The 24,119-nt window shown below is 42.0% G+C and overlaps 2 protein-coding genes across 8 annotated transcripts; one reads left to right on the plus strand and one right to left on the minus strand.

The window, feature by feature from the left end:
- Positions 1-1,510: 1,510 nt before the first annotated feature.
- Positions 1,511-9,831, minus strand: LOC129826083 (cyclin-G2-like). The gene is made up of 8 exons (XM_055886401.1): positions 9,623-9,831; positions 4,837-4,966; positions 4,589-4,726; positions 4,118-4,368; positions 3,899-3,977; positions 3,709-3,807; positions 3,240-3,442; positions 1,511-3,013 (listed from the first exon to the last, which is right to left on the minus strand). Exons 1-8 carry the CDS (start codon positions 9,658-9,660, stop codon positions 2,899-2,901), a joined length of 1,053 nt encoding a protein of 350 aa, XP_055742376.1. The 5' UTR covers positions 9,661-9,831; the 3' UTR covers positions 1,511-2,898.
- Positions 9,832-9,932: 101 nt separating this feature from the next.
- Positions 9,933-22,333, plus strand: LOC129826081 (coiled-coil domain-containing protein 158-like). 7 transcript variants are annotated; one of them, XM_055886398.1, is made up of 24 exons: positions 9,933-10,386; positions 10,926-10,980; positions 11,328-11,470; positions 11,675-11,871; positions 12,037-12,146; positions 12,283-12,589; positions 12,696-12,772; positions 12,941-13,051; positions 13,237-13,351; positions 13,676-13,795; positions 14,029-14,223; positions 14,337-14,789; positions 15,053-15,221; positions 15,690-15,833; positions 17,175-17,287; positions 17,504-17,680; positions 17,783-17,875; positions 17,997-18,116; positions 18,456-18,604; positions 18,831-18,890; positions 19,039-19,109; positions 19,318-19,488; positions 19,688-19,792; positions 22,196-22,333. In XM_055886398.1, exons 1-24 carry the CDS (start codon positions 10,377-10,379, stop codon positions 22,279-22,281), a joined length of 3,351 nt encoding a protein of 1,116 aa, XP_055742373.1. In that variant the 5' UTR covers positions 9,933-10,376; the 3' UTR covers positions 22,282-22,333. The 7 variants fall into 7 exon arrangements, 6 of the variants coding, with proteins under 6 accessions (XP_055742373.1, XP_055742369.1, XP_055742374.1 ...); XM_055886394.1 differs by having other exon boundaries at positions 10,324-10,776; XM_055886395.1 differs by having other exon boundaries at positions 10,325-10,776; positions 18,000-18,116.
- Positions 22,334-24,119: the final 1,786 nt, after the last annotated feature.

Genomic DNA, 24,119 nt, shown 5'->3' on the forward strand with positions numbered 1-24,119 from the left:
ACAAAGCAAAAACAGGTTTTAATATTTTTTTGCAAATATATACAAAATTAAAAACAGAAATACCTTATTTACGTAAGTATTCAGACCCTTTGCTATGAATTTCAAAATTGAGCTCAGGTAAATCCTGTTTCCAATCATCATCCTTGAGATGTTTGTACAACTTGATTTGAGTCCACCGGTGGTAAATTCAATTGTTTGGACATGATTTGGAAAGGCACACACCTGTCTATATAAGGTCCCACAGTTGACAGTGCATGTGTAACAGTATAACTTTAAACCGTCAAAGGAATTGGCCCTAGAACTCCGAGACAAAGATCTATAGAAGGGTACCAAAACATTTCTGCCGCATTGAAGGTCCCCAAGAACACAGTGGCCTTCATCATTCTTAACTGGAAGTATTTTGGAATCACCAAAACTCTAACTAGAACTGGCCGCCCGGCCAAACTGAGCAATCGGTAGAGAAGGGCCTTGGTCAGGGAGGTGACCAAGAACCCAATGGTCACTCTGACAGAGCTCCAGAGTTCCTCTGTGGAGATGGGAGAAACATCCAGGACAACCATCTCTGCAGCACTCCACCGATCAGGCCTTTATGGTAGAGTGGCCAGATGGAAGCCACTCCTCAGTAAAAGGCACATGACAGCCTGCTTGGAGTTTGCCAAAATGCACCTAAAGGAATCTCAGAGCATGAGAAACACAATTCTCTGGTCTGATGAAACCAAGATTGAACTCTTTGGCCTGAATGTCAAGCGTCACGTCTGTAGGAAACCTGTCACCATCCCTACGGTGAAGCATGTTGGTGGCAACATCATGCTGGGGGGATGTTTTTCAGTGGCACGGACTGGAAGACTAGTCAGGATAGAGGGAAAGATGAACGGAGCAAAGGACAGAAAGATCCTGGATGAAAACCTGCTCCAGAGCGCTCTGGACCTCAGACGGGAGGCGAAGGTTCACCTTCCAACAGGACAACGACACTAAGCACACAACCAAGACAACGCAGGAGTGGCTTCAGGACAAGTCTCTGAATGTCCTTGAGTGGCCCAGCCAAATCCCAGACTAGAACCCGAGCGAACATCTCTGGAGGGACCTGAAAATAGCTGTGGAGTGACGCTCCCCATCCAACCTGACAGAGCATGAGAGGATCTGCAGAGAAGAATGGGAGAAACTCCCCAAATACAGGTGTCCAAGAAGACTCAAATCTGTAATCGCTGCAAAAGGTGCTTCAACAAAGTACTAAGTACAGGGTCTAAATACTTACGTAAATGTGATATTTCATTCTTTTTTTGTATTTATAAATGTGCAAAAAAAAAAAAAAAACTTTGTCATAATGGGGTATTGTGTCTAGATTGATAAGGGGGGAAAACTATTTAATCCATTTTAGAATAAGGCTGTAACGTAACAAAATGTGGAAAAGGTCAAGGGGTCTGAATACTTTTCCGAATGCACTGTATAAAGTACAGGAAAAACATTGACTGCACTGGGCCTTAACAATAATAGGGAATACACAACAGGGTTTAAAAATTGTAATCCTTTTATTTGCAGGGTTCTTTTTTCCAAGCAAACATGGTTTGTTTATAACAACATGTTGATATACAGTAACATAAAATGGCTTATTCACAAAGAATGATAAAACATTCACTTTTTTTTTATTATTTCTTATACAAGTTATGCAAATGTGTTATTCATTTACATATAAATATTTTGCACGTGTACTGAATCAACATCATTCTCTAACAGAATCCAATTGACATACTTCCATACAAGCCACCATTAATAGAATAAGGTATCATCCTGCATATAATCTCACGAAGACATTACAAAAACATGGTGAATTGGCAACTATTACATTAATACTATTCTATAAAACCGGTAAAACTTGCACAATGTACCGATGTTGGGTATTTCCCATTGATTGAACAGTTAGTGTGCGGGACGAACATCCTAGGTAGAAAATAATTTTGTCATTGTGCTTAAAGGGATAGTACACCCAAATGACATACTCTATTGGTTTCATTACCCTGTCTATGGACAAGGAATGACAGCAATCCATGGTTTGGTTTAGCATTCCTAGCACTGTTTCCACATGCTAAAGTTTTAGTATTTGTGGAACAAATCTAATGTTGTATTTTTCATGCAAAATGTTTCAAACATCTAGAAGTGACTTTGTTGAGCTTCATAATCAATTTGAGATACTTTTGTATGATTTGGTGTAGGTGCGCAAAAACAGCTAATTCCAATGACTTGAATGGGATTTGTGCCACAAATGCTAAAATGTTAGCATGTGGAAGCAGTGCCAGGGAAACTAAACCAAAGCATGGATTGCTGTCATACCTTGTGCATAGACTGCTTATAACACGGGTAAGGAAACTAATGTGTCATTTTATAATTTGGGTGAACTATCCCTTTAATGACAACTGGAATGTGTCAAGTTTTGACATAGATTGACACCAGGAACATATTTAAAAAGGCATTTTAAAATCTTATTGCCAGTCAGCTGCCAAGATATTGCAATTCCACTAAGATCTTATCTAAAATCACAACAAAAGTTTAAAAACTGCACATGGATTAACACAGGCACTTGGTAGGGCCTGTCGTTCAGTATTTCCAGAATAGATACGTATGTAGCAGAGGTGGTTTGTTGAATATGCTCCGGTGATCAGTAACCTTACTTTGGACCGGAAGATTTGTTAGCTTCCACACCTAGGCTTTAGCTCACAGGTCTAACAAGTCGCGCAGGCAACTTGAGTTAGATACCCATCTGTCACACATACTGTATAGTAATTAACATAAATGTTTTACGAACGACAAGGAAAGTTACATTTAGGGAAAAGTTACAGTTAGCACCCTGGTTACACATACAATCTCTATCGAGAATTTAAGCTCATCAAAAAGAGAGGAGTATCAGTTTCTGCCCTGGTTGCAAAACTCTGAGGGGAAGAAGGCTCCCTCTGCGTCACTGCCAGGAGAGCCGCACAGGCTGTCCTCTTCACAGCTCATATCCTCACAGGAATCATCACTAAATATATGCAGGGGAGAACAGCTGTAATCATTACTATCTTCAGATTAGTGAGTTAACTTTTCTTTCTTCCCTGAAACATCATAGCAATGTAGAAGTGATGTGGTGCATTACGTTGCAGTTCAATTCAATAATTAGCCTTTATGCTCACACAGTAACTCTAATGTAATCAAATGTTATTATATTATTAAACAGTGAAGTGCATTAAAAGGGGCTGTTTGTTTACCTCTCACTTTCATCCCAGCTGCCCTCTGGAATAGTCGGCAGTTCAGGGACACTGAAGTGATTAGCGTGCAAATTTTGGGCGGTTCGTCTGGACACGATCCACACCAGTTTTTTGTTGTCTGGTTTGTTACATTCACTTGAGCTGTACTCAGTCATGCATTTGGCCACGAGTCCCCTCCAGTAGAGTAACTCACTGTCAACAATCTGTGAAGGGAACAGGAAACATTTGAGAGGCTGGTGGAAGACATAAATATAATAAATAAATATAAATAAATAGAGTAGTCATCCAAGCCAGAAGGTGGTAGTTTCCATGTAGCATGTTGTCAGATGAATTCACTTGTTCAGTGCCAGGGTAAAGTATAATGTCAGTGTCAGCCTCAGTGGGTCTTTATTATAACAATATAATAACTCTCATTGGTCACAACACCGTCATATCAAACTGAGGGCTCTGTAAGTAAACTGTATAATACCTTTAGGTGCCTTTTGAGTTCTTGGACAATTTCCAACATGGCAAGAGACTGGAGGGCATCAAATTCCTGAGTAATGACAGACAGTGCCAGCACCGATGGCTGAATAAAAAAATAAAAAAACGTATCAGTCCTAACACAAAGTTAACATTCTTGTCATTTAAAAGTGTATTGGCCTGAGAATAATTCTTACTTTTGCTTTAGAGAAAATAAGCTGGCATAAGCAGGCTTTTAGCTGGGCTTCCAGTCTCCCAATGCTTGGGATCTCCCCCCTTAAAATAAAGGGAACTCTCATGTGATCCTCATGTCAACTGATCATTAGGATAGCAACTTTACAGCTTCTAGCCATTGGAAAAATACATCACTGATGACATAACGCGAAAAGTGATCAATTCAGAAACAAAGTGCTCACCTTTCTGATGTAAGTGATACAATGACAGCATGGTATAAGTGTAAAAAAGTTAAGGCTGTGATGGCTTTGAGCTCCAAGTTGAGTTTTTCAGAGATGATCTTCTCCATTCGGCTGACGTCAGAAACAGTGAACTTGCTTTGGCTGATGCGGATGAGTTCATGGGTGGGTGAGATGTTGCACTCATCCTCAACCATTTTGGCAGCAATATGGAGACAGGAGACTCCAATGCAGGGCAGGTGCTTAGGTTGGACCTGTGAACATACCATTATAGTGATACACTAGTCAGCATTAATGGGCTACTTCTGCAGAGTTCTATTAAAATAAAAAAAGAAATAAAAGGCATGCAAATGTACATAACGTAAACAACAACAGTGGTATCAAACAATTATTTAAAAAATGCATACAATATGCCAATTTTGTAGAATATTCAGTATGACCACATCACAAAACAAATATCTTTAAAATACACACCTTCATAATGGCTAAGAACCTATCCAGTAGATTGACAGCTAGGACAAATGTCTGGGTGCTGAAACCAAAGAAACTGGTCAGGCTCCACAGGTCTTCAACTTTGGCATTTCTGCATTTTGCTGAGACTCCGTTGTGATTCTGAAAATGAATGTTAAATACAACAACAAAACATCAAAATAGCACATCAAAACACTACTGAAAGGTAAGTACAGTATATAGAACTGAGTCACTGGGTTAGCAATACCTACCTCTGCTGCAGACTCCATTATATTGAGGCCAGTTTCCCTCGGTAAAAAGTCTGCTTCTTGAGCAATGTATGACTTTAGCTCTTTGACAAGCCAACATGTTTCATTGTCAAGGTCTTGAAGATCCTGCATCCTGAAAAAACATTTAGTTTTATGTGATTAGATCCAAAACAAATAAACTGTGACATTTCCCTCAGAGAAAGGGGGACTGTTTTACCCCACCCACAGGGTGTCAAAATGTCAATGGCAGCCACCCATAATAATAGCTAGCTAGATATGAGGGACATTTAAGGGGAAAGACTGGGTTTTTGGGATAAACGCCAAAAATAAGGTCTGAGGTTAACACAGGTTTAGAAGATCTTATACGTTTTATTCTATGAGATAACATCAGTCACATGTTAACATCAGTTAACATGACCTTTATGAATTATGAAGCCTTATTTTGATTACATAAATGCTTCAAAATTCACAAAAAGTTACATTAGATGATCACGTAGAACAAAACGTATAAAATCTCCGAAGCCTGTGTTTACCAGACCTTATTTTGGGCTTTTATCCAAAAACCCTATTACATTGTGTGTCAAATCGGAGGGTCTGTTGTCCGGACCTCTGGCAGTCTCTATGGGGGTGCCACAGGGTTCAATTCTTGGACCGACTCTCTTCTCTGTATACATCAATGATGTCGCTCTTGCTGCTGGTGAGTCTCTGATCCACCTCTACGCAGACGACACTATTCTGTATACTTCTGGCCCTTCTCTTGACACTGTGTTAACAACCCTCCAGGCGAGCTTCAATGCCATACAACTCTCCTTCCGTGGCCTCCAATTGCTCTTAAATACAAGTAAAACTAAATGCATGCTCTTCAACCGATCGCTGCCTGCACCTGCCCGCCTGTCCAGCATCACTACTCTGGACGGCTCTGACTTAGAATATGTGGACAACTACAAATACCTAGGTGTCTGGTTAGACTGTAAACTCTCCTTCCAGACTCACATCAAGCATCTCCAATCCAAAGTTAAATCTAGAATTGGCTTCCTATTCCGCAACAAAGCATCCTTCACTCATGCTGCCAAACATACCCTTGTAAAACTGACCATCCTACCAATCCTCGACTTCGGTGATGTCATTTACAAAATAGCCTCCAAAACCCTACTCAATAAATTGGATGCAGTCTATCACAGTGCCATCCGTTTTGTCACCAAAGCCCCATATACTACCCACCACTGCGACCTGTACGCTCTCGTTGGCTGGCCCTCGCTTCACACTCGTCGCCAAACCCACTGGCTCCAGGTCATCTACAAGACCCTGCTAGGTAAAGTCCCCCCTTATCTCAGCTCGCTGGTCACCATAGCAACGCCCACCCGTAGCACGCGCTCCAGCAGGTATATCTCTCTGGTCACCCCCAAAACCAATTCTTCCTTTGGCCGCCTCTCCTTCCAGTTCTCTGCTGCCAATGACTGGAACGAACTACAAAAATCTCTGAAACTGGAAACACTTATCTCCCTCACTAGCTTTAAGCACCAGCTGTCAGAGCAGCTCATAGATTACTGCACCTGTACATAGCCCATCTATAATTTAGCCCAAACAACTACCTCTTTACCTACTGTATTTATTTATTTTGCTCCTTTGCACCCCATTATTTATATCTCTACTTTGCACCATCTTCCACTGCAAACCAACCATTCCAGTGTTATTTTTTTTACTTGCTATATTGTATTCACTTCGCCACCATGGCCTTTTTATATATTTTTATTTATTTTTTATTTATTTATTTATATATATATTTTGTTTGCCTTCACCTCCCTTATCTCACCTCACTTGCTCATATTGTATATAGACTTATTTTCACTGTATTATTGACTGTATGTTTGTTTTACTCCATGTGTAACTATGTGTTGTTGTATGTGTCGAACTGCTTTGCTTTATCTTGGCCAGGTCGCAATTGTAAATGAGAACGTGTTCTCAATTTGCCTACCTGGTTAAATAAAGGTGAAATAAAATAAAATAAAAAAAATTCACATAGTCTTTAACAAACGAGCGATGGAGCAGTTAAGTCTGTTGCATGTTTCCCAGTCAAAACTGTTTTTTCCGCCTGTTCGAGCACACACATTTTTTTCTTAAGGTAAGTCGAAGTTCGGCAATAGTGTGTAACTGCAACTGTCTACCAGTCGCCCCCCGCTAGCACAGCGGGCGAGAGGCTTGGACAACACTGTGTGCTAGCTAACTTGCTAGTTTAGCGACACCGGGGGCGGAAGACGCCATCTGCCCGTGTGTACATTGTCGGCCGCGTCTCTTCTGTGGGTTTTATAGGCGGTTGGAATCCAACGTCATAGTGCATTACTGCCACCTACTGTGTCCTTGCCCCTCCCCGTCTATGTACAGGAGACGCGGGAATGTCCCGAATTGCAGTTGCATCCTTCTCATATTCTGTAGCCGAAACCTGCACCCCTTCGTCGGTGATTGGTCAACAGTACTACTCCTAGTAGGTGTGGGCACACGAAGAATTTGTTGTCATTCAACGAGAGACGGCTCGTTTTCATGCACCAAACATCTTAGCTAGATGTAAAATTGCGCGACTAAGACCTCTTCGGAAAAAACTTCCAAATTAATGACAGATTTCTTGATTTATCTTAGATTAATTCTTACTATTTGAGGAAGTGTTTCTGGCTATGTTGTTGCTACTGTGGTTCAAGAGGAACAAACAGTAATATTGATGCTATTTCAAATTTGTCAAGTGAAGGTCTTTAGGAATTATGCGACACAGACGGCTGCTGTTAACAAAAAATGACAAAACGATTAGGTTCCAGTTTAACAACGTTTAATTAATCGTATTTCTACAGTACATAGTTGCCATTGCACTCAGGCCAGGTCCATCTCCAGTGAGACTCTTGCGCAGGCGTACTAAAAATAGAGTGATAGAACCATAATGACAGAAATATAGATACTTAAAACATGAACTTAAACAGTTGCTTCGCCTTGCCGAGTTCTGATAGGAGCGAACGGAAACTATGTATGCGCACGCCTTAAGCCCCCGTTAGTGCCTACAAAAAGACGCAATTACTATTGCTCTCAATGTTTTTCATTTAACTAGCTAACAGTAATAGAATCACTTCAAACTTCACTGCTGTTAACAATTATCTTTATTTAGGAACAGTGCTACAGTGGTGAGAGTATTTGAGATTGAGAAAAAGATTTAACTGAATTTTGCCAGGAGGTCACATGGATATCCTTGGTTAGCTAGCTTAGACACAATAGGGCTAGCGAATGTTTGCTAGGTAAACGTTTGTTCAGAGTACATATTATTTATTTTTCAGAGTACATTTAGCAGAAAGGGTCTAGCTATAGGGCAATATTTGATCAGAAATACAATAGCTATATTATTTTCATGTAGTTAGCCACGTTTTGGTGGTTAGTTAATGTTAGTTGGCTAGCTGACTGCAGGCAGCACCAATGGCTGTCTAGCTAGCTTGGTAGTTTACTTATTGGGAAACAAATATTTCTGCTAGATAAGTTGATTAGCTAGCTAACAATCATTTACATGTGTTGTGCCATCCAACAATTTCTTATCAACTCAAAAATGTTGCTAGCTAGTATTAGCTGTTTAAAATGCTATCTAGTATTAGCTGTTTAAAATGGCAGCCTCATCAAGTTGATAGGGAATTCACTGACTGGCTGGCTAACTAACAACTACATCATATCTCATTATCTGGATACGAGGGATCATTATTGACAAACGTTTATTCCCCACATATTCTCACGTCAGTATCATTAGTTTTCATTTCTGATCCAGAAAAGGACTCACAAATCCTAGCAGACTAAACTCAACTCCTCAATTTATAATGGAGTTGAGCAGTGTCTGGGGTGGGTGGACTGGAGCTCCAATGTCACATAAAATGTAATTTTAAAAAAGTTCATTATTTTTTATTTTTTTTTAAATACTGATTTCAGCAACCAAAGAATAGCACACAATTACACAGAACAATCTTGTGTGTAATTGTGGGCTGTTCTTTGGGTGCTGAAATCAGTAACTAGTTAAAAAAAAAAATTGAAGTCACCGCTCAACTCTATTGTAAACGCTGGAGTTAATCAGCTAACAAAAGACAAATCTGTAACTTGTGTTGCTTGCAGTATTGTTCTTTTCATTTTGACCTGAAATTATGTCCTCAAATGATGTTATGGACAGAAATTACATATTCACCAAAATGTAGAAATAACAGCCAAATGTAATGATAGACAAAATTGCGGTTGAGGCTTATTTAATTAAACCTAAATTAACATTATTGTTTTATGGTTTACATGGAGACCTTTGCCTGTCATCTTTAACATTATTTCTTGAAAAGGATCCACCAAAATCTTATTGATAGTAGAATGTATGGATTGAAAAGCAAGGCCGTCTAGTCTCATAGGCGGGGCACAATTGGCCCAGCGTCGTCTGGGTTAGGGTTTGGCCGTGATTGTCAATAATAATTTGTTCTGACTTGCCTAGTTAAATAAAGGTTCAATAAAAAACATCGAATTATTACTATATTACATTACTATATTACTTAGCTTGCTGCTAACGTTAGCTGAAAAAAACGGTCGTATATAGGTCACGTATCAAGCTCATATTGGGACATTATTTTTGACGCAATTAATTAACGTTAATCATTTCTTAATGAAAAACGATCCCATGTATCTCAAAATTACATGCTAAGAGTATACAGTATACCTGCTGCAAAGCAAAAAGGGTCAACAAGCTAGGCTAGCTAATGTGAGCTAAGTTAGCTAACAAGACAGAGCCATTTCGTACCTTGCCAAACGCTTGGAACAAGACGAATCTGTGCACATATCAAATCAGTATTCACATTTCCATTTCGATTATGTTAGCTATAACGTAAATTAACACTATGTTTCCTAAATGGTCATCTAATGTAATGTTGGTGTTGATAATGTCCGTCTTGAACTCAATACAACAACGCTTGAACTACAGATAGAACAATGACAGATATTTCGACGAATGTATAAATGTGAAGCTTCCGCTTGGCGTTTCCAATCACTACCAAATATGATAGTGGGAAGAAGCCCAGTGGCCGGCAGTGGGAGAAGATGGACCGAGATAGATTTTGTCCGACATTCTGCACATTTTCTCATCGATGAAACATTTGATCTCAAAAAGGTTTTCTATTCTTAAAATTATAATATGTTATGAGCAGAGTGGACGAAGTTTTGTAGACGTTATCCTTTGCCAAATAAAAATAAATCGCGTTGTTTAGAAGGAGTGCAAAGGCGAATTTAGGTATTGCACACGCGCACTGCACGGAGTAGGCGTTCCCGAACAAAACATGAAAATACTTGCTAGAACGCGCCAATAGGATCTCGCTAGCTCGGGCGTGGCTCTGCCCACCTCCTTGCTTGTTCTGCCCACTATGACTCATTTGTCCCCATTGAAAACTACCGGCTGTGGTCCGTCTTGGATTAGTTATAAAATCTTTGCATGAACTGCGGATTCAACGACTGTCGTCTCGTAAACTTCGAGAACTACAACATCCATCGGGCACCGGTGGATGACAACAGGTTCTACTACCCTTTAATATTTTCTATTTAACAGTAAAGTAAATATATTTCTGTTAGTTCTTGAGATAGTATCTATAAAGACAGGAACATGTTTCAGGAACAAGTTTGTGGAGTTAGCTAGCTAACGTTTCTAAAATCCACCAACTCTGAAGAAAGCACGAAATCAACGGTTTCCATGGCGAGCGATTAAGCTTCCCTAACGTTATAGTAGTTACTTGTAGCTTGCAGGCGTTTATGGATTTGCATATGCTATCCCACAAGGATAGATAGCTAACCAACGGATAATGTCATCTGTATCTCAAAATTCCATACATAAAGATAGTGATTTATCTATCCATAAATCGTCTGAATTGTTTGATGGATTATTGCACGAGATTCCAACAACAACAAGTAAGTCAATTAACCCGACTAACTAGTTATAACCTCGTTAGCTAGGGACGCTTATTTGTCATAGTGCTGATCCCTAGCGCCATCAGCAGTGGCAGCACTGAGCCACCCCCTTTGGATATCTAATTAAGATAACTACCCCTACCTTGCAGGTACAAATGACACCAGTACTGTCCCTAAAAGGTACAAGAATCTGGATGAGTTGAGGTAATTTTTCCACTTTAAGTTTCTCTAGCTAGATAACACGTTAACGTTACCTGTTAACTGCCCTACCTCCTTTTTCAAAACCCTAACATTTACATTACATTTAAGTCATTTAGCAGACGCTCTTATCCAGAGCGACTTACAAATTGGTGCATTCACCTTAAGATATCCAGTGGAACAGCCACTTTACAATAGTGCATCTAAATCTTTTAAGGGGGGGGGGGGTCAGAAGGATTACTTTATCCGTAGCTAACGTTAGCTACCTACCTGTATTTGAAAAGAGTCTGCCTTTTGCACCATGAACCATCATCCATTTGGAAGCAAATTTGTTAGGTTGGCTTTCTTTACAGTGAGGAGCTCAACAGACGAACCAAGGAGACCCAAATGCTGCAAGAAGAGGTGGAACATGCAACTAAAATTGCCATGGAGCAAATGGGATGCACATTTCCCAGCAGCTCACCCTCACAAATAAATTACTTTCCCATTTTTATGGGTGAGTATGAGGTTTTCTTGTATCAGTAATAAAAATATAGCCATTGCAAAGCGTATACACTAGCTAGTTAGTACTAGCTCTATACAGTAACACATCAGAATATGACACTAACCTATTTTGAATTCTGGAACTACCAGTAGTACTTTGCTGTGATACGTTTTCCCTATTGCTCCCTTTTTTTTTTTTTTTTTTTTTTTTTAACAGATGGTTCATCGGAGGAGAACTCAGAAGTGCTGTCTCCATACCGACCGTCTTTGATCCAGCCTCTTACATATGACGGAGATGGCCTGGATCTGAAGGTGGTCAGAAGTGGCGTAACCTTCCCTGGGAAAGATGTTTTGGAAAATGTAATAGAGGACTATTCTCAGCAGGTGTCGGAGCTCCAAAAGCAGCTGAGTGAGGTTAGTCTGAGATGGAGGACTATTTATTTTCCTTTCCTGCTGAGAGTTGTTGATATAATCTGGTTGAAGGAGGCCTCCTGAACTAAATTATTCAAATCAAAAGCCATGCAATTCTGTGCCACAGAGTTGCCATTGATTGCAGCACATTTGCTAATACTTTTTCAGATGTGTGCTTTTCATGAACAGCAGAAGTTCAAATTGCGTCAGTCCATCATCAAGCTACAGACAAAGTTGCATGAGGTCCAGATTGAGAAAGATGCCCTGACTGATCTAAGGTATTTCATGCTAAAACCCTTGCAATGTAGGCCATTTGTACTGTATACCTTTGGACAGATCTCAGCTCATTTTAACTGTAAAAGTAAGGAAGTAAAAGATATAAGTTGCGTCAATGTTAATTGTTTTGCCCCTCAGAATGAAAGAGAGCAGAAAACAGGCAGATGTAATGGGGAAAATGCATGCAATAATCAGAGCGCTGCAAATCAATAAACAGACAGGGGACCAGAGGCTACTGGAGGCTGAGGAGGAAGCAAAGTCACAAAGCAGGAAAGCAGAGTCAATGGAGCGTACACTACAGGAGGTTCACTCCACACTGTTGGCTTATGAGAAACGGTGTAGAAACGATTTGTACACCAGCCATGGCGCACTGGGAGTTGCGGTGGAGAAAGTATTACAGGACTTGGAGCATGAGAATCACAATCTGAGAGAAAGATACCGGCTGGTAATACAGTCAGTCTTATGTATTATGCCACTCGAAACACTTTTATCAAAGGTTTGACATGTTGTTCTTGATATTGTATCTTTCTATTCCAAACTCATTGTGCCAGGTGGAAGAGCAGATGGAGACTCAAGAACAGAAATGCCAAGATAAAGCAGAGATACGGTTGAAGGAGCAAAGGGAAAAGTACTTTTTCATTAACTTTTGACAATTCTTGCCTCAGTCACTTGGGTTACCTGGGATTAGTCATTCATTCACTTCTCTGATTTTTTAAAAACTAAGTATGTTTATGACATAAGTTCCTTGAGGCGACATGTCAAGTTGCCTTGCTTGGCTTGCTTTGCTCTCTTCCAGACTGGAGCAGCTTATTACTCGTCATGACCAGGAGGTGGCGATATTGACTGAGAAATTGAGCAGCTCCCGAAGCCGTGCCTCATGTTTGTGTGTCCAGGTGGAATTGTTACAGTGAGAGACGTGAATTAACTAGCAATACAATATCTACACATTTCCTGAGTTGAGTTGAATTCAATTCAAAGCTCTCTCTTTCCCCCCCAAATGAATTATATCACCTATATTTTAATTTAGTTGTAAGACATCAGTCTTATCTTTCAGAAAATGTCCAAAAACATGTATTATTTCCTTCTGATCAGAAAACAAGGTGAGAGTCAGGCTTCGGTGCACCAGTGTCAGGTCAAGGACTTGGAGTCAGCTTTCTCCATCCTGCGCTCCGATCTACTGGATGGCCAGCGGGTCCATGAAGACAAGGTAATGGCTACATATCCCTATTGTGTTTTAAATTATTAGAATAATGAAAGTGGCCCTGGCCTATTCAAACAGAAGTTTAGGAGGTAGACATTGTAACACAGGAGGTTGGTGGCACCTTAATTGGGGTGGATGGGCTCGTGGTAATGGCTGGAGCGGAATCAGTGGAGTGGTATCAAACACATGGTTTCTATGTGTTTGATGCCATTCCATTAGTGCCGTTCCAGCCATTATTATGAGCTGTCCTCCCCTCAGCAGCCTCCACTGCATTGCAATATTCTATGTGAAGGTTCCGAAGGTTTGGGTTGTCATGATGTTGTGTGCCAGGTGAGTGCTCTGGAGAAGCAGTTGGCTGAGGCCCAGTCTCAGGTGGAGGAGGCCCAGAGAGGGAGAGACGGATCTCTCCAGCAGGCAGAGGAGCTGGACTCTCAGCTCTGCCAGCTCACGGTAAGACAGCCCAGCCTCAGACATAAACAGGGAGGATACAGCCATAGTGTGCTCCCTGTTGCTGTGGAAAAAGCACACTGCACATTTTTTCAATTCCAGAAAGCCTACATCTATCAATGTATTTGATATATATAAATGGTAATGTGGCTTTGATAAAATAAAATGTTTTGAATAAATCCAAACATATGAACACAAACAGCGATGAGTGGGTACTGTGTTATGTGTGGAGTTAGTCAGCGCTCCGGCAGGCTCGTGAGGAGTTGGCCCACGAGAAGGAGACCAAACAGCTGTGGGAGCGGGACACGGGCCACAATGTGACCAGCGACGGGCTGCGCAGGGAGCTGGAGGAGCGACGCCTGGGGGTGCAGCAGCTGGAAGTTCTGGTGGGATCTCTCAAAGACGACTGCCAGGCACAGATGGAGGCTCAGGTGAGAATGAAATTAAAAGCCTTGAGCTGTTTGTTTAAATGTATTTTTTTTTATAAAAATGACACCAAGGCTTTAGTTGTCAAACACTGATAATTTTGTATCTCCTCTGCCAGGTGTTGGGCGAGAAGCATCAATGGGAGCAGCAGGAGGAGCTGGCTGTGCTGCGAGGGGAGCTGAAACTGACCACAGACCAGCTGAACAGGGCCAGGGACGAGGAGCTGAGACTGCAGGCCCTACAGGGGGACCGGGACCAGGCGCTAAAGAGGGTCCAGGCGCTGCTGGAGGAGAGGGACAGGGAGCTGCAGCTGAGGCAACAGGAGGCGCAGCAGGGCCGGGCCAGGCTGGAGGAGGCCCAGGGCCACTGCCAGGCCCTCAGGGCAGAGACTGAGGTGCTGAGGCTCAAGCTGGAGGACCGGGAGAAGATGGTGGACCTGCTGCGGCTGCAGATGGAGAGCACCACCCAGATGACGGTACAGCATGGACGTAGCATTGACTCCCTGCACGACGAGAAGAGGCGCCTCAGCAACCAGCTCAGTGAGCACAAGCTGGAGATCCAACAGCTAAGGGTTGGTTTGTTAGTTAGCTAGAGTTAGTTGACTACTTAGTTTTGATCATAGTTTATTTGCATCATCCTACTTTAATTTCATGGTTGGTTGTTTCCTCCACCTCTGGCCCAGAGATCATACAGGCTGCTAAATGGAATCCTCAGTTAACACCAATAATTGTTCCTGGTCTTGGATTATAATACTCCAATGTTTTCTTTTTGGGTGTGTTTTCAAAGCTATCCTACCAATAATGTTCAAACCCTGCTGTGTCCCACCCTGTACAGACAGACTTGGAGCAGCGTGAGGAGCGTTTGGCAGTGCTGGAGAAGGAGAGGCGAGTGCAGCAGGCTGGCCTGTCTGAACAGAGCCACTGTGACAAGGAGCTAAAGCTGGAGAAAGAGAAGCTCACCGCTGACCTAGAGATGCAACGCATGCAACTGGTCACCCTCACAGGTACACTAGCTGCCATTCTAGATGGCTTTCATATGACAATATTCCCCGTGCACAGATAAAATGAGAGGCACCCACTCTGTCAGTTCTTTCATCAGCAGCATAGTGTTGTGGTTATCCGTCTTGCGGCTGGCTCCCTAATCAACATAAACGATTGTGTTGACGTCGTGTCCTTGATTTATCCAATGAAATGTTTTACTCCTGTGACCAAACCGTTATTTGTTAACGTTTCTCTATGAATTATGATCTTTATTAATTCTGTAATATTGAAGACCTTTCAATGATTAGATATAACGGCCTCCATTTCTCCAGTCTTTGGGGTAATACAGGTCTTTAGTGGCAAAAGGCAAGAATAATGATGACGTTTCTACGCTGTGTTGGAAAAACACTTCAGCATGTACTGTATGTTTTTCATGTTCACCAAGCTCTCATTGTGCTTTGTGTGTGTGTGTCCATCTGTCTGTTGTCCAGAGGAGCATGAGGAGTTGAAGAGGCTCCACAGCAGTAAGAGTGAGGAGCAGGAGGGTGTGGTGGTGAGTCTCAAAGCCCAGCTGAAGACCACCCGGGCTGAGATGGACCAGGCCAGGAGGACCCTAGAGGAGGCGGACAGACATGGTCAGCACTGCACATCTGACAAACATCACGGAGAACATTTATAATATAGCAGAGAATTTTGTGTTTGTATGATTATGGGAAATATACACTGTTTAGGCATGAGGTTTTTAGTTGAGAGAACTGACTATTACAACGGATGAGTAAATGGCTCTGGAAGAAATACATTTTTCCAACCAACATATTTCCAGACTAACCCATCTTTCCCAGTACACTACCATTTTACTGTTTGATTTGCAATATATACATCTGTTTTACTGTGGTGTCTTACGAGGGTCTAAACCTCTCTTTGTACCATTTCTATCGAGATTGCCCCCCAAAATAAATTGTTTACCTAAGAGTATAACCATATTTCCAATTGTTTGATCGTGGTTCATCAGATCCCCATAACAGTAGTTTGTAGGTCCATCTGAACATAGACATTATGACTTAACAACCAGTCCTGGACCTGACACCAAAAGTGAGCCACCGAAGGACAGACCCAAAAGAGATGATCTATTGGTTGTGTTTCCTAGTGGCAGAGTCTGCACAGGGATGCCTGTTCAATGCCCCATATATTGAGCCGCCTTTTTCTGGCGAGAATTTTATATAATAGTTATAATTGAAAACAACGGATTGATGTGTCGCTTGTTGTTTTGTCTATCAGTTCATAAACCCGATGCCTTGGCATAGTTGTCAAACCTCTCGACCTTAAGTAAAACTGATACATTTTACAATTTATACTAGTCATTTTAAGCCATGCATGGATTTTCTTTGGAGGCAGACCAACCAATTCATTCCTTTCTCTTTTGAGCAATTGCCTCTTCCATTTTTGTGGCAGAGCTGTGACGAGTTTGTTATACTTTTGTATTGAGCCTACACCTTTGTTAATAGCTTGTGTGACAATTTTACTGTCTTTATTTACAATGTCATTCATAAACATGATACCTTCCTTATACATTTTTATTTTCCAAGAAAATTGGTATTTTCTCTATCAGTACATTGGAGTTTTAACCATATTATTTGCTGTAATACTCGTTCTGCCTCTTCTGGAGGATGAAATTGGAATTGTAACCAACTCTATCGCTTCATTTAAAAAACAGGATACTTTTAACAGGAATCCATTGTCAATCCACCAGAAATGGTTGGTTTTAATCTGTATAACGTTAAAAAAATAACTTTTTTTAACATTGGATGCCTCTTAGTAGCATCCTGGAAAACAAGTTTGGATGTAAATGTAATTTCAGTTTAATAGAGGCTTTAATTAATTCCCCCCCCCCCTCCATTGATTAGACAGAAAGAGATGAGAGTAGATGAACCTTGACTGATTTGTCCCCTCTGCCCTGCCTCCCCTTTTCTGTCCAGGCCTGAAGGTTGCCTTGGGAATGCAGAAGCAGATAAAAACTAAGCGAGACCAGGTCCACTCTCTCCAGGGCCGAATCCAACTACTGGAGGAAACCATGGACAAAATGAGCCAGGTAGGAACACCTGACGGTCTGCTTTAGGGCTCCATGATGCAAAACTCCAAATTCTGAGTTAGTCCCCATTCTCTTACTATTACACATGCCCTGGCTTCCACACAGAAAAAAATGACTGTGTCCTTAATTATGTAAGGATTTTAAACAACAATGGATTCTAGTGTTTACTTAAATGTATAATAATCTACCATTTCAATATGGTCTCTCTCTTCCCAGGAAAAGCATTACCAGAGTCTGGAGAGTAAGCGGCAGGTCCAGGAGCTGGCCTCAGTCACAGAGGAGAAGAGACAGATGGCAGCTGAGTTGGAGACCGTCCGTTCCCTAGAGAGACGGCTCAGGGAGAAAGTGGCCAAACTGGAGGCAACCCTACACAAGGTGGTGTGGCTCTACCTTGTATGTAAACTCACTTTATCACACAGTATGGAGATATATATATATATATATATATATACGCTTTGACTGACCCCCTTTTTTTACACTTGCTACGTTCCTCAGATGTCTGGGAGCGTTATTGACTGTCAACACTTCATCCAGTTGCAAGAGCAGGCGTTTGTGCGACTGAAGCTGCAGCATGCTCAGGATGTGAAGGTACAGTTCAGTAAGACGGGTGTCCATTTGCCTCTATAGAGGTCTAATGCATATGATGTTTTGTTGTTTCTGTCTCTACCTTTTCTACTGTGTGCTTTTTCCAAGTGCTGTGTCTTTTCAGCAGGAGGTGCAGGGTCAAAACCTGCGAGTTACAGGGAATGCTCAGCGTTCTTCCCCTACAAGCCCAACAGCCCGGAATGCACTACCCTCAACCCAGCACCGCTCTAACCTCCTGCTAGAGGTAAATCAATACAGAAATCTCCTACAAAATGGCTCCAATCCTCCCAGGGCCTGGCTTTATTGCTGTTTATTCAGCTGTGGAAAACAAAGATACAAGCTCAGCACATCTGACTTCCCCAAAATTAAAAACACACCCTGATTGCATTCCTGTGGTAGCACGACAGACTCGCTCATCAACCGTTTGACTTGACTCTGGAACGGCCGGATTTAAGCCAATTTATTCAAAGCATGGAGGGATTCCAGATAGTAAACAACATATTTCTGTGTAGAATATACTGTAGTCCTTATTGGTATTGGCCATAATGGTATTTTACACAGCACCTCTTCACCCCTCTTGCAGTTGAAGTCTCAGCGGCTGCTTGAAAGCCCCACTATGGAGCTGCGTTCTCTAGTCAAAGAGCTGCGACGTGTGATTTCTGAGAACCCCGGACCACACACCAGCATTATCAAAAGGACGTCTGCTCAAGAGAGAGCGCACAGGACCACCCTGTAAGTCATCTATTAGAGATCATGTGACCATTAGAGGTCACGGTGTTATTGGTGTTCACCCCACATTTTATAGTGCGCACCAATCTGTTTATTTCACAACCACTAGTGACCTTTTACTCAAATGTTTACAAAGATTGTGTTCTATTTGGTTCTCAATCAACCCATGAACTAAAATAATGTGGAGCCTCTTATTTAAATGTAATACAATCAAATATTTATCTTACAGCAATGAAGTCACCAATTTTTTTACAAACAATGCCAAAACGACAAAGGGGCCCTACAGCAGGTAAGAGCCTCTGTGTCTGACTACCTGAGCATGGCAGTTGGCAACCGGGCCCATACCCGTGTCTTGGCTTTTCTACTCCTCAGGCCACATGCATGTGCAGTGTCTGTTGCATCGTTCTAATGCATGTTTGTGTATGCAATATGTGTAGTGGTGTGCCTCACCTCCTTAGGACAACTGATCTGGATGAGCGGAATTTAAACAGCACCTTCTCAAGCGAGAGTGAGTTTGTCTTTGTTGGTACGACCAACCACTTAAACACAGTTAACAAAGCATGTGCTTCATTTCCCTTATTTCACACGTTTCGTATCACTCTTCTAGTCTCCTTTATCATCCCTGTGGTCCCCTCAAACGTAATATGATTAAGGAATACACTATTTCGATCAGTTAATCTTTCCTCCACTTTAGACATGGTTTGCTATTTCTACAGGCCAGGACTTCTCTTTTGTTTCATCTCTGCCTTGCTACACATCGTCACCTCGAGCCATGGCACTGGGCCGCACGTCCCCTGTACACTCACTCCTGACTACTGACCACAGCCCCACGGATCTACAACCGAGCAGGCCTCAGGCAGGAAGCCCTCTTGCAGACATGTGCACCTGTAAGTCCTACTGCCTTCGGTATTATTACACCTCTGTTGTGTAACCAATGTGGGAGATGACTGAGGCCTTTGCACCAGTTAAATGGGCTTGGAGTTCCTCTGTTACTACAGTTTGTTCGTCGTAATAATGTTTGCATTTCTGAACTCTAATCTGTTGACCTCTGAGTGAGTTGTGGTTTCACTTGACATGTTTGTCCAGTGGCCAATCCGCAGGCTGAGTTGACAGGACACACATGCAAGCACTTGCAAGGAAAACTGGACAGCCTTCAAAACATGGTGGATGACTTGCAGATGAAGAACCAAGGTTTGTTGAGCAAAGACACCATTTTTTGAGTTCATATGACTGTTGTGCAGTGGTCGGGGACTGACATCAGTGCTAAAGAACTGAATCTGTATTTAGAGTTGAATTAGCCTAGATACCAATGTTGTCTACACTCTACAGTTGTGAGAATCCAGACTTATGTCTGTCCTTCCCTGCCTCGTGTAGCAGACACATCTTTAATAGGAATGTAATCAGGAAAAAGAGGATATTGGCTTGCGGCTTGGTCAATTTCATGATGTACAATGGGGCAAAAAAGTATTTAGTCAACCACCAATTGTGCAAGTTCTCCCAATTAAAAAGATGAGAGGCCTATAATTTTCATCATAGGTACACTTCAACTATGACAGGCAAAATTAGAAAAATAAATCCAGAAAATCACATTGTAGGAATTTTAATGATTTATTTGCAAATTATGGTGGAAAATAAGTATTTGGTCAATAACAAAAGTTTCTCAATACTTTGTAATATACCATTTGTTGGCAATGACAGAGGTCAAACGTCTTCTGTAAGTCTTCACAAGGTTTTCACACACTGTTGCTGGTATTTTGGCCCATTCCTCCATGCAGATCTCCTCTAGAGCAGTGATGTCTTGGGGCTGTTGCTGGGCAACACGGACTTTCAACTCCCTCCAAAGATTTTCTATGGGGTTGAGATCTGGAGACTGGCTAGGCCACTCCAGGACCTTGAAATGCTTCTTACGAAGCCACTCCTTCGTTACCCGGGCGGTGTGTTTGGGATCATTGTCATGCTGAAAGACCCAGCCACGTTTTATCTTCAATGCCCTTGCTGATGGAAGGAGGTTTTCACTCCAAAATCTCACGATACATGGCCCGATTCATTCTGTCCTTTACTCGGATCAGTCGTCCTGGTCCCTTTGCAGAAAAACAGCACCAAAGCATGATGTTTCCACCCCCATGCTTCACAGTAGGTATGGTGTTCTTTGGATGCAACTCAGCATTCTTTGTCCTCCAAACACGACGAGTTGAGTTTTTACCAAAAAGTTCTATTTTGGTTTCATCTGACCATATGACATTCTCCCAATCTTCTTCTGGATCATCCAAATGCTCTCTAGCAAACTTCAGACGGGCCTGGACATGTACTGGCTTAAGCAGGGGGACACGTCTGGCACTGCAGGATTTGAGTCCCTCGCGGCGTAGTGTGTTACTGATGGTAGGCTTTGGTCCCAGCTCTCTGCAGGTCATTCACTAGGTCCCCCGTGTGGTTCTGGGATTTTTGCTCACCATTCTTGTGATCATTTTGACCCCACGGGGGTGAGAAGTTGCATGGACCCCCAGATCGAGGGAGATTATCAGTGGTCTTGTATGTCTTCCATTTCCTAATAATTGCTCCCACAGTTGATTTCTTCAAACCAAGCTGCTTACCTATTGCAGATTCAGTTTTCCCAGCCTGGTGCAGGTCTACAATTTTGTTTCTGGTGTCCTTTGACAGCTCTTTGGTCTTGGCCATAGTGGAGTTTGGAGTGTGACTGTTTGAGGTTGTGGACAGGTGTCTTTTATACTGATAACAAGTTCAAACCGGTGCCATTAATACAGGTAACGAGTGGAGGACAGAGGAGCCTCTTAAAGAAGAAGTTACAGGTCTGTGAGAGCCAGAAATCTTGCTTGTTTGTAGGTGACCAAATACTTATTTTCCACCATAATTTGCAAATAAATTCATAAAAAATCCTACAATGTGATTTTCTGGATTTTTTTTCTTCTCATTTTGTATGTCGTAGTTGAAGTGTACCTATGATGAAAATTACAGGCCTCATCTTTTTAAGTGGGAGAACTTGCACAATTGGTGGCTGACTAAATACTTTTTTGCCCCACTGTATAAATAGATGGTTTAGCTGACAACGTCACAAACGGTGCACACGCTTCAATGGGGCAGAAGTCCATGACTTGTTGTGATTCTGGATGGCCAGATAGCTACCAACAATGACAAACTGCCATGTGGGGAATCACAATTGACTCGTTTCATCTTATTCTTGATACCATGTCTTGTTTTGACTGATTTCATGTCAATGCTAATATGGATAAAATTCACAAGCTAGCTAACCAACAACTGTATCAATGTATTTGTGAGACAATAAGTGCTCATTGTGCAAATGTATTTGTTTTTAAATTAACATTGGAGACAAAGTATAGTTTACATGTTGTCTAAGTCAACCCGTCTGTTTTGCCCCATTGTTGAGCATGCATCGGTTTTGTTGCTAAACAACCAACCCGTCTGTTTTTATTTAAATGTCAGAAAACATGAATTCCTGATTTAATCCGGTGAAATTCCATTTGCTGTTTGTGTCCGATAAACAGGATTGTCCTAAAGGTGGAATTTGACAAACTCACTTTCTGTGAGGCTTTCTTTTTTTTCTTTCTTTTTTTACAGATATGTCCTCTATGATAAAGGGTCAGGAGAGGAGGTTGATGTTCAAAGACAAAGGGAGGCTTTATAACAAGCAAGGCTCTGGGTGAATGTCTACATGTGTAACAAAAATAAACTTGTATTTAAATGAAGGCACTCTGATTATTGTGAATTGTCTTTTTATTATTCATTCAAATTGCTAATGTCCATGGCATGTTACGTTCAACACAGCAAGATTGGCACCAAATATGATGACAGAAGGATAAACAGGCTAGCATCTCTTGTTGTTCATAAAATATGTCATTTATTCAAGGTAACAGGATTTTTTTTTATTTAACCAGGTAGGCTAGTTGAGAACAAGTTCTCATTTGCAACTGCGACCTGGCCAAGATAAAGCATAGCAGTGTGAACAGACAACAACACAGAGTTACACATGGAGTAAACAATAAACAAGTCAATAACATGGTAGAAAAAAAAGAATCTATAGACAATGTGTGCAAAAGGCATGAGGTAGGCAATAAATCGAATAATTACAATTTAGCAGATTAACACTGGAGTGATAAATCATCAGATGATCATGTGCAAGAAGAGATACTGGTGTGCAGAAAAGTAAATAAATAAAAGCAGTATGGGGGTGAGGTAGGTAAATTGGGTGGGTAGTTTACAGATGGACTATGTACAGCTGCAGCGATCAGTTAGCTGCTCGGATAGCAGATTTTTAAAGTTGTTGAGGGAGATAAAAGTCTCCAACTTCAGAGATTTTTGCAATTCGTTCCAGTCGCAGGCAGCAGAGAACTGGAAGGAAAGGCGTCCAAATGAGGTTTTGGCTTTAGGGATGATCAGTGAGATACACCTGCTGGAGCGCGTGCTACGGGTGGGTGTAGCCATCGTGACCAGTGAACTGAGATAAGGCGGCACTTTACCTAGCATAGCCTTGTAGATGACCTGGAGCCAGTGGGTCTGACGACGAACATGTAGCGAGGGCCAGCCGACTAGAGCATACAGGTCGCAGTGGTGGGTCGTATAAGGTGCTTTAGTAACAAAACGGATGGCACTGTGATAAACTGCATCCAGTTTGCTGAGTAGAGTATTGGAAGCTATTTTGTAGATGACATCGCCGAAGTCGAGGATCGGTAGGATAGTCAGTTTTACTAGGGTAAGTTTGGCGGCGTGAGTGAAGGAGGCTTTGTTCCGGAATAGAAAGCCGACTCTAGATTTGATTTTGGATTGGAGATGTTTGATATGAGTCTGGAAGGAGAGTTTGCAGTCTAGCCAGACACCTAGGTATTTATAGATGTCCACATATTCTAGGTCGGAACCGTCCAGGGTGGTGATGCTGGTCGGGCGTGCGGGTGCAGGCAGCGAACGATTGAAAAGCATGCATTTGGTTTTACTAGCGTTTAAGAGCAGTTGGAGGCCACGGAAGGAGTGTTGTATGGCATTGAAGCTCGTTTGGAGGTTAGATAGCACAGTGTCCAGGGAAGGGCCGGAAGTATACAGAATGGTGTCGTCTGCGTAGAGGTGGATCAGGGAATCGCCCGCAGCAAGAGCAACATCATTGATGTATACAGAGAAAAGAGTCGGCCCGAGAATTGAACCCTGTGGTACCCCCATAGAGACTGCCAGAGGACCGGACAACATGCCCTCCGATTTGACACACTGAACTCTGTCTGCAAAGTAGTTGGTGAACCAGGCAAGGCAGTCATTAGAAAAACCGAGGCTATTGAGTCTGCCGATAAGAATATGGTGATTGACAGAGTCGAAAGCCTTGGCCAGGTCGATGAAGACGGCTGCACAGTAATGTCTTTTATCGATGGCGGTTATGATATCGTTTAGTACCTTGAGCGTGGCTGAGGTGCACCCGTGACCGGCTCGGAAACCGGATTGCACAGCGGAGAAGGTACGGTGGGATTCGAGATGGTCAGTGATCTGTTTGTTGACTTGGCTT

The sequence above is a fragment of the Salvelinus fontinalis genome, chromosome 28, assembly GCF_029448725.1.
Source record: "Salvelinus fontinalis isolate EN_2023a chromosome 28, ASM2944872v1, whole genome shotgun sequence".
Classification (NCBI taxonomy): Eukaryota; Metazoa; Chordata; class Actinopteri; order Salmoniformes; family Salmonidae; genus Salvelinus; species Salvelinus fontinalis.